Source organism: Ascaphus truei, chromosome 22 (genome assembly GCF_040206685.1).
Source record: "Ascaphus truei isolate aAscTru1 chromosome 22, aAscTru1.hap1, whole genome shotgun sequence".
Lineage (NCBI taxonomy): Eukaryota > Metazoa > Chordata > Amphibia > Anura > Ascaphidae > Ascaphus > Ascaphus truei.
Window position 1 is genome coordinate 6,527,605 of NC_134504.1, and position 10,676 is coordinate 6,538,280.

The 10,676-nt window shown below is 50.6% G+C and overlaps 1 protein-coding gene across 4 annotated transcripts; it reads left to right on the forward strand.

Annotated features, from left to right (window-relative positions):
- The first annotated feature begins 1,386 nt into the window (after positions 1 to 1,386).
- On the forward strand, positions 1,387 to 9,182 carry FADS6 (fatty acid desaturase 6). Of its 4 annotated transcripts, none has more exons than XR_012789808.1 (7): positions 1,391 to 2,966; positions 3,221 to 3,387; positions 5,182 to 5,362; positions 6,506 to 6,690; positions 7,060 to 7,239; positions 7,325 to 8,388; positions 8,486 to 9,182. XR_012789808.1 is itself a non-coding variant. In XM_075579805.1 (6 exons), the coding sequence occupies exons 1-6, from the start codon at positions 2,603 to 2,605 to the stop codon at positions 7,472 to 7,474; spliced, it is 1,227 nt and encodes a 408-aa protein (XP_075435920.1). In that variant the 5' UTR covers positions 1,391 to 2,602; the 3' UTR covers positions 7,475 to 9,182. The 4 variants fall into 4 exon arrangements, 2 of the variants coding, with proteins under 2 accessions (XP_075435921.1, XP_075435920.1); XR_012789809.1 differs by having other exon boundaries at positions 7,325 to 8,157; XM_075579805.1 differs by having other exon boundaries at positions 7,325 to 9,182.
- Positions 9,183 to 10,676: the final 1,494 nt, after the last annotated feature.

The window sequence follows — 10,676 nt, forward strand, 5'->3', positions numbered from 1 at the left end:
TGTTGATCTGTGTACATGCACCATGTATGTATATATGCATGTTGCTCTGTGTACATGCACCATGTATGTATATATGCGTGTCGATCTGTGTACACCCTCTCTGTATGTATATATGTATGTTGGTCTGTGTACATGCTCCCTGTATGTATAGATGCATGTTGGTCTGTGTACATGCTCTCTGTATGTATATATGTATGTTGGTCTGTGTACATGCTCCCTGTATGTATAGATGCATGTTGGTCTGTGTACACGTTCCCTGTATGTATAGATACATGTTGGTCTGTGTACATGCTCCCTGTATGTATATATGTATGTTGGTCTGTGTACATGCTCCCTGTATGTATATATGTATGTTGGTCTGTGTACATGCTCCTTATATGTATATATGCATGTTGGTCTGTGTACTGTACATGCTCCCTGTATGTATAGATGCATGTTGGTCTGTGTACTGTACACGCTCCCTGTATGTATAGATGCATGTTGGTCTGTGTACTGTACATGCTCCCTGTATGTATAGATGCATGTTGGTCTGTGTACTGTACATGCTCCCTGTATGTATAGATGTATGTTGGTCTGTGTACACGTTCCCTGTATGTATATATGTATGTTGGTCTGTGTACATGCTCCCTGTATGTATAGATGTATGTTGGTCTGTGTACTGTACATGCTCCCTGTATGTATGTATGTATATTGGTCTGTGTACACGTTCCCTGTATGTATATATGTATGTTGGTCTGTGTACACGCTACTTGTATGTATAAGTGAATACATGGGTTGAGCATTCTGATATGATTCAGATCTCCCCATTCAGTATAAGTTCACCTCAGTATAAGGTCGCCTCAGTATAAGGTCGCCTCAGTATAAGGTCGCCTCAGTATAAGGTCGCCTCAGTATAAGTTCGCCTCAGTATAAGGTCTCCTCAGTATAAGGTCGCCTCAGTATAAGGTCGCCTCAGTATAAGGTCGCCTCAGTATAAGGTCGCCTCAGTATAAGGTCGCCTCAGTATAAGTTCGCCTCAGTATAAGTTCGCCTCAGTATAAGGTCTCCTCAGTATAAGGTCGCCTCAGTATAAGGTCGCCTCAGTATAAGTTCGCCTCAGTATAAGTTCGCCTCCGTATAAGGTCGCCTCAGTATAAGGTCGCCTCAGTATAAGGTCTCCTCAGTATAAGGTCGCCTCAGTATAACACAGCCTTATCCGTGATATATCTGCAGATATAAAGTGACTGCTTGGAATAAATCATTTTTTATCACTTCCTGTCACTCTCAGTCTCTCCTTCGCCCCCCCCCCCCCCGCCCTCCCCCTTCTCTCTTACAGTCTCTTCCCACCTCCTTTTCTCTCTTAATCTCTTTAAACCCCCCTCCATTCTCTCCATCTCATCCCACCTCTCCGCCCCACTACATCTCTCTCCCTCCATCTCATCCCAACCTCTCCGCCCCACTCCATCTCTCTCCCTCCATCTCATCCCACCTCTCCACTCCCACCTCTCACTCTCTCCACCTCATCCCACTTCTCCACTCCCACCTCTCACTCTCTCCACCTCATCCCACCTCTTCACTCCCACCTCTCACTCTCTCCACCTCATCCCACTTCTCCACTCCCACCTCTCACTCTCTCCACTCCCACCTCTCACTCTCTCCACCTCATCCCACTTCTCCACTCCCACCTCTCACTCCACCTCTTCCCACCTATCCACTCCCACCTCTCACTCTCTCCACCTCATCCCACCTCTCCACTCCCACCTCTCACTCTCCACCTCATCCCACCTCTCCACTCCCACCTCTCACTCTCTCCACCTCATCCCACCTCTCCACTCCCATCTCTCACTCTCCCCTTCTCTCCACCTCTTCCCAACTCTCCACTCCCACCTCTCACTCTCTCTACCTCATCCGACCTCTCTCCTCCTCATCCCACCTCTTCACGCTCCCCTCCCCTTCTCTCCCCCTCATCCCACCTCTCATTCTCTCCATCCTCCCCCCTTTCTCTGTCTCTCCATCCCATCCCACCTCTCATTCTCTCTCCACAACCTCCCTTTCTCTGCCGCTCCATCACATTCCAACCCTCTCCCTCCACCCTCCCTCCCTGTCTCTCTCCCTCTCTTTGTCTGCAGTCCCCTCCCTGCTCTGCTGTCTGTCTTGCTCTTCTTGTTTGGTGAGAAGGGAGGGAGAGGTTGGGTGAGAGAGGGAGGGCCGACAGAGATTTGGGGAGCGACATGAAATTAGGGATACCAGGAAAAATAATGAAGAGAGAGACAGATCCGAGGAGGAGAGGAGAGAGGTGGTATTGGGACAGGTGACAGTACTGACGCGTGTGCGGGAAGGGGGAGTCTGCGTGAATATCGCACTTTTGGGGTCCCTGTTATTATTGGGGACATGTTCTACTTCCCTGCATGGGTTTTGGTTTGAGTCATCTGTCGTGGCCTCTCGGTGACAGTATTGTGACCCTTCGGTGACAGTCCTGTCACTGTAACCCCTGGGGGACCATCTGGTCACTGTGACCTCGGTGACAGTCCTGTCACTGTGACCTCCTCGGTGACCATCCTGTCACTGTGACCCCCACGGTGACAGTCTGCCACTCTGCTCTCTCTGTCTCCGTTCCAAGAAGATGGAGGAGGAGGAGGAGCAGGTGGTTATCCCAGGAGATGCCAATGACAGGGGGACAGGAGAGACGGGTGGGGGTCTAGAGTCGGGGGACCAAGAGGAGGGAGAAGACCACACACTGACACCGGAGGTGTCACTAAGACAAAGGACAGGGGGGGACAGACGCAGCTCCACTGATGGTGATGGGAGGAGAACATGGAAGGACCACGTCCTCACGGAACCCCCCCAGAATGTTGGGAAGGATGAAGGCCGCTGGATGCAGGAACTCGCCGGGATGGTTCGGGCCGAGTGGAAGAGGAGCGGGTGGTGGCAGAGACACGGCATCGACTGGAGCATCCTTGGTTTGGCAATGGGCTCGTTACCTGCAGGTAACCTACTTCACCTGGGGGTGGAGGGAGCGGGGAGTGGGAGGAAAGGGAGGGATGAAAGAGTAGGGGGAACGAGGACAAAGGAGGAGGTGGTGGGAGGAAAGGAAGAGAAGAGGAAGGGAGAAAATGGGGGAGAAACAGTGAAGGGAGGAGAGAAGGGGAGAAAAATAAGGTGTCTCAGTACGTGCGTACTATAATAAAGAGGGTGCTCTTGAATTTTGGGGATCACCTGCCCGGCCCCTCCTCTCGCGCAGGTTTCCTGTGTCTGGGCTCACAGAACCCCATCCTCAGTGCGCTGGGCTTCCTGATGCTGGGACTGGCACACGCGGTGATCACGGTGAAGGGGAGTCACATGGCCAGTCACCGGGCGCTGTGCCAATCCCCCAACCTGGCGAGGCTCTGGGCCGTCTTCTTTCTAGAGGTATCCGGGTGGGGGACTGGATAGACAGGTGTGTGTGTGTGTACAGGTGTATGTACAGCGATGTGTGTGTGTACAGGGATATGTGTGCGTGTGTGTACAGGTGTATGTACAGCGATGTGTGTGTGTACAGGGATATGTGTGTGTGTGTGTGTGTGTGTGTACAGGTGTATGTACAGCGATGTGCGTGTGTGTGTGTGTGTACAGGTGTATGTACAGCGATGTGTGTGTGTACAGGGATGTGTGTGTGTTCAGGTGTATGTGCAGCGATGTGTGTGTGTGTGTGTGTGTGTACAGGTGTATGTACAGCGATGTGTGTGTGTTTGTACAGGTGTATGTACAGCGATGTGTGTGTGTGTACAGGGATATGTGTGCATGTGTGTGTGTGTGTACAGGTGTATGTACAGCGATGTGTGTGTGTGTGTACAGGTGTATGTACAGCGATGTGTGTGTGTACAGGGATATGTGTGCGTGTGTGTGTGTGTGTACAGGTGTATGTTCAGCGATGTGCGTGTGTGTGTTCTGGTGTATGTACAGCGATGTGTGTGTGTACAGGGATATGTGTGCATGTGTGTATGTGTGTGCACAGGTGTATGTACAGCGATGTGTGTGTGTACAGGGATATGTGTGCGTGTGTGTGTGTGTGTGTACAGGTGTATGTTCAGCGATGTGCGTGTGTGTGTTCTGGTGTATGTACAGCGATGTGTGTGTGTACAGGGATATGTGTGCATGTGTGTATGTGTGTGCACAGGTGTATGTACAGCGATGTGCGTGTGTGTGTACAGGGGTATGTACAGCGATGTGTATGTGTACAGGGATATGTGTGCGTGTGTAAGTTTGTGTACAAGTGTATGTACAGCGATGTGTGTGTACAGGGATATGTGTGCGCGCGTGTGTGTGTGTGTGTGTGTGTGTGTACAGGTGTATGTACAGGGATATATGTGTGTACAGGGATATGTGTATGTGGAGTATGTTATGGTAACAGCACCATTTCTGTGTACAGGTGTGTGTGTGTGTGTACAGGTGTATGTACAGCGATGTGTGTTTGTGTGTACAGGGATATGTGTGCGTGTGTACAGGGATATTTGTGCATGTGTAAGTTTTTGTACAAGTGTATGTACAGCGATGTGTGTGTGTGTACAGGGATATATGTGTGTACAGGGATATGTGTATCTGGGTTATGTTATGGTAACAGCACCATTTCTGTGTACAGGTGTGTGTGTATGTGTATATATATATATATATATATATATGTATGTAGATATCGGTATGTGTAAAAGAGGATATAGGTATATGTCCATACTGTATGTAGCCAGGTATATATAGTGCATCTGTACCTGACAGCTATGTATACATGTATAGGCATATCTGTTCCAGGTATGTATACATGTATAGAAGTATCTGTATGTGCTCTGGGTGTATGCATGCATAGGTGTATCTGTATGTGCCATGTGTATACATGTATAGGTGTATACATGTATAGGTGTATCAGTATGTGCCCATGTGTGTGTACATGTATGGGCGTATCTGTATGTGCTCCAGATGTATACATGTATAGGTGTATCTGTATGTGCCCATGTGTGTGTACATGTTTAGGTGTATCAGTATGTGCCCATGTGTGTGTGCATGTATAGGTGTATCTGTATGTGCCATGTGTGTACATGTATGGGCGTATCTGTATGTGCTCCAGATGTATATATGTATAGGTGTATCTGTATGTGCCCATGTGTGTATACATGTATAGGTGTATCAGTATGTGCCCATGTGTGTTTACATGTATAGCTGTATCTGTGACAGGTGTGCAGCTCTCTCCCAGTGCCGTGTGGGGAAGACGGACACGTGAAGCTCCATCACGGTCATACAAATGTCATCGGTCTGGGGGACTCCAGCGTTTGGAAGTCTCCGGCGCTAAACCGCGGAGTCTACATGTTCCTGGCACCGCTGGCACTGCCCGTCCTCACCCTGCTAGTGGGGCTCAGTATGTATCTGCCTGTACACACCCTGTGTCTGCCTGTACACCCCTGTGTATGTCTGTACACTCCCCTTGTCTGCCTGTACACCCCCTGTATCTGCCTGTACACCCCATGTATCTGCCTGTACACCTCCTGTGTCTGCCTGTACACCCACGTGCCTGCCTGTAAACACCCTGTGTCTGCCTGTACACACCAGGTGTCTGTCTGTACACACCCTGTGTCTGCCTGTACACCCCCTGTATCTGCCTGTACACCCCCGTTTATGTCTGTACACTCCCCTTGTCTGCCTGTACACCCCCTGTATATGCCTGTACACCCCCGTGCCTGTACACACCCTGTGTCTGCCTGTACACCCCCGTGCCTGTAAACACATTGTGTCTGCCTGTACACACCATGTGTCTGTCTGTACACACCATGTATCTGCCTGTACACACCATGTATCTGCCTGTACACACCCTGTGTCTGCCTGTACACACCATGTGTCTGTCTGTACACACCCTGTGTCTGCCTGTACACCCCCGTGTATGTCTGTACACTCCCCTTGTTTACCTGTACACCCCCTGTATCTGCCTGTACACCCCCGTGTCTGCCTGTACACCCACGTGCCTGCCTGTACACACCCTGTGTCTGCCTGTGCACACCATGTGTCTGCCTGTACACACCCTGTGTCTGCCTGTACACACCCTATGTCTGCCTGTACAGACCATGTGTCTGCCTGTACACACCCTGTATCTGCCTGTACACTCCCTGTGTCTGCCTGTACACTCCCTGTGTCTGCCTGTACACTCCCTGTGTCTGCCTGTACACTACCCGTGTCTGCCTGTACACCCCCCATGTCTGCCTGTACACCCCCGTGCCTGCCTGTACCCCCCCCCCCCGTGCCTGCCTGTACACTCCCTGTGTCTGCCGGTACACCTCCGTGTCTGCCTGTACACCTCCGTGTCTGCCTGAACACCCCCCGTGCCTGTTCACTCCCTGTGTCTGCCTGTATGCCCCCTGTATCAGTGTGTACACCCCGTGCCTGCCTGCACACCCCCGTGTCTGCATGTACACCCCCGTGCCTGCCTGCACACACCCCGAGCCTGCCTGTACACCCCATGTCTGCATGCACACCCCCTGTATCTGTCCTTGTCTCTGCACGTGCACAGGTTATATGAAGCAGATGCCCTATAACCGAGCCCTGCGCAGTCTTTGCTGCATCTCTCTGGGATTGGGGTGCCACCTCCTGCTGCTGGTTCAGGTCTCGGGGTTCAGTTTGGGGTCAGCTCTCGGTTGCATGTTCCTCTCCCGGGCTCTGCTGGCGATCCCATTCATACATGTTAACATCTTCCAGGTAACAGGCATGTGGGGTGGGAGGGTTGGGGGTATGTTAGAAACGGGGTATGTAGAAGTGAGGAGAGCAGGGTACGGGGGGCATAGGGTGAATGGGTGTGAGGGAATGGGATCACGATGTCTGGGTGCCAATGGGGTATCAGTAGGGAGTTAGTGAGTCATCAGTAGAGTGTCAGTAGGCTGTTAGTGGGATGTCCGCAGGGTGTTAGTGGGGTGTCAGGGTGTTGGTGTACTGTTAGTGGGGTGTTCGTTGGATGTAGTGGGGTGTAGGGTGTTGGTGTACTGTTAGTGGGGTGTTAGTGGGGTGTCAGGGTGTCGGGTGTCAGTGAGTTATCTCTAGGTCTCTCAAGTCTCACCGTTTCCCCACCAGCACATTGGGCTCCCCATGTTCTCGCCCTCTCACCGCCCTCGCCGTTTGTGGCTCCTCAGTCACGGGGTGCTGAACCTGCCCCGGAACCTCCTGCTGGACTGGACCTTCGGACATTCGCTCATCAGCTGCCACGTGGAGCATCACCTCTTCCCACAGCTCTCCGACAACATGTGTCTGAAGGTCAGAGGTCACTCAGGAGGAGGGGCGGTGGGCGCCCGATTCTAAAAGCACGGCTTCCAATGGCCTTCTCTTCCCCCAACCCCAGGTGAAGCCTGTGGTGTCCACCTTCCTGCGAGAGCGGCGTCTTCCCTACCTGGAGGACACTTACATGTCTCGCCTGCGGCTCTTCCTACAGAGGTACGACGAGCTGATGGTCCAGGCGCCTCCTATCACTGAACTGGTGGAGCTTCACTAAGTGACCCACAGAGGAGAAGCTGCGCCCAGTGGCGCCCGCAGCGGGGCAGGAGAGGGCCACACGCCCGAGGCGTAGGGTTGCCAGGTGGTTTCTCCAAAAATACTGGACTCAATAGTGAAAGATTCAATGTGCTCGACACACACACTTCTTACCTCTCCATGCTGTTTCCTCCTCTCCTTGACCCAACTCCCAGGCTCTTGACACCTCCTCCTGATTGGCTGCTGCTGGGTAATGCAGCCAATCAGGACAGAGAAAGTTGCCCAGGCCCCTAGCCACAGCCCTGCTCCCTCCCTGCTTGGAGAAATCCCACAGCCACTCAAGCCGGTCAGGACACTATGTCCGGAGAGGTAATACCGGTATACACATACATACATGCCCAGAGAGGTAATACCGGTATACACATACACGCCCAGAGAGGTAATACTGGTATACACATACATGCCAAGAGAGGTAATACCGGTATACACATACACGCCCAGAGAGGTAATACCAGGATACACGTACACGCCCAGAGAGGTAATACCGGTATACACATACACACCCAGAGAGGTAATACCGGTATACACATACACGCCCAGAGAGGTAATACCAGGATACACGTACACGCCCAGAGAGGTAATACTGGTATATACACATACACGCCCAGAGAGGTAATACCGATATACACATACACGTCAAGAGAGGTAATACCGGTATACACATACACACCCAGAGAGGTAATACCGGTATACACATACACGCCCAGAGAGGTAATACCGGTATACACATACACGCCCAGAGAGGTAATACCAGGATACACGTACACGCCCAGAGAGGTAATACCGGTATACACATACACGCCCAGAGAGGTAATACCGGTATACACATACACGCCCAGAGAGGTAATACCGGTATACACATACACGCCCAGAGAGGTAATACCGATATACACATACACACCCAGAGAGGTAATACCGGTATACACATACACACCCAGAGAGGTAATACCGGTATACACATACACCCAGAGAGGTAATACCGATATACACATACATGGCCAGTATTACCTCTCATTTTTAACTGGACAGAGTGTCCAGATACGGGACAGACCAGTTCAGTACTGGACACCTGGCAGCACTAGCAGTGGCCGCTAGCAGAGCACTGCAATGGAATATGTCCATCAATGTGTTTGCCCTTCACTCTGGAGCCGTGGTCTAGAACCGTAGCAACGAGATGGTCGGCGTCGAGTTGTCCCATTCCGCTGGAGCCGGTTCCGTGCAAGCGTCCCCCCCCCCCGAGGGTCTTTGCTTTAGAACCTCTCGCTTCCTTCCTGCACCACATCCAAACTCTGCTGGGGAGGGGGTGGGGGTGAGCGAGGGATTCCTACGGGCTCCTGAACCTTTCACCATGTTTTATCCTTCAGGCGAGGTCAGGGGGCTACAATGACCCGAGGGTCAGGTTATGATCACCCTGACGTTTGGGGGGGTACGATGACCCCGAGGTCACGGGTACGATGACCCAAGGGTCAGGAGTTACGATGACACCGAGGGTCAGGGGTTATGATGACCTGAAGGTCAGGGGGTTACGATGACCCAAGGGGTTGGGTAACGATCACCCGAGTTCGGGAATTACGATCACCCAAAGGTTACGATGACCCAGGAGCCAGGGCTGGGGCCCTTCCCGACATGTTACAAATGCTGCTATAACTTAATAAACTTTAATTAATTACTGTGCTGCTTGAACGAGTTTAATTTGGCAGAACGGAGCGGGGCCCCTCGTTACCTTCTTGTACCTGTACATGTTCTCCTCTGTCTTGTCATGGGGGTCCCACGCCTCAGCAGACCGTACCCCGCTGCGGGATCTGCCGGCATGCCAGAAATAAAGGCTAATAATGAATTGACCCCCTCTGGGGACCATTAATGTGAAAGGATCACTGGATTTTGGGGAGGAGGGGGAGGGTCGGTCTGGGAGAACCTGCCCCTGAGATTGTGGATATTGGGGACAAGTGACTCCCAGGGGTTTTAATGAAATGAAATGGGTACATATGTTTGGGATTCATTCCCACTGATGATGCATCTATACACGGTACCCCCGGACACGAAAACGAAGATCAGGAACGCACTCAAATCGCGGTGTATATATAAAAATGAAAAAATTAACTTAGCGTGTGATAACGTTTTGTAAAGGAGTTATCACAATAGAAATAGATTATTCACTCACATGGTCTGGATGCAGTATGTATCCTGGTCACCATACGGTAACCCGATGTCACGGTTTAGCCGGGACAGTCCAGGACAGTTTTCTGCAAATCGTTCAAATGTCCCGGGATTTTCAGCTTTTCCCTGTTTGGACTCACTTAACACTCTTAAAAAGTAGACACTGCACGTTGCTATGTGATCGATTGTATCAGAAAGGAAACATTTTCAATAGATCGATACACTCTAACTACACGATTTATTCATATAAACCAAACCGGCGTTTTGCTACACTCGGGAGTTTGTGTCCTGTTAAGAGCTGGAGATAAGAAGCAGGTGCCAGTGTGATGTTCCCAACCAGGGCAAGGAACACAGTGTGTACAAATCTCTACTGCAGACATGATATAACATGATGCATGTATAGAATCCACAGCGCTATTCCATACAGCAGCAACTACATGTAATCTATAAATAGGTTTTAATGAGGCCAGTCGGAAGCTCCCTCCATTAACAAGCTGCCACCCACAGCTAGAACCATTCTGTTTATACACATGGAATTGTGGTGTATTTGCATGTCTCATACAGGGTGTCCTGGAACAGGATTGTGTTTTCCCTGCTCTCTGGATGACAGCACACTTGCCTTGAAACTAGTTGTGCATTTCTCCCTGTGATGTGATTCCTGTCACTGTTCAGTGTTACACTGCAACAAATGTATCCTTCACTCCCTGGTTTGTCTGTTGCCTAGCAACTACTGTTAGATCGTTTCTCCCAGAAACCCTGGTTGTATAGTTAGTCTATAGTTACGCCTATATGTTTTCTAAATTCCTACTTACCTCCTCAAAGAAACAAATAAGGTTAGTTTGGCACGATCTATCCTTCATAAATCCACGCTGTCTATTTATTACTAATCATTTTGTTTTCCATTAGGTATTCCTGAATATTATCCTGTATTAAACCTTCAAGTAGTTTCCCCACTATTGAAGTCAGGCTTGCAGGTCTGTAATTCCCTGGTTGTGATCCAGCTCCCT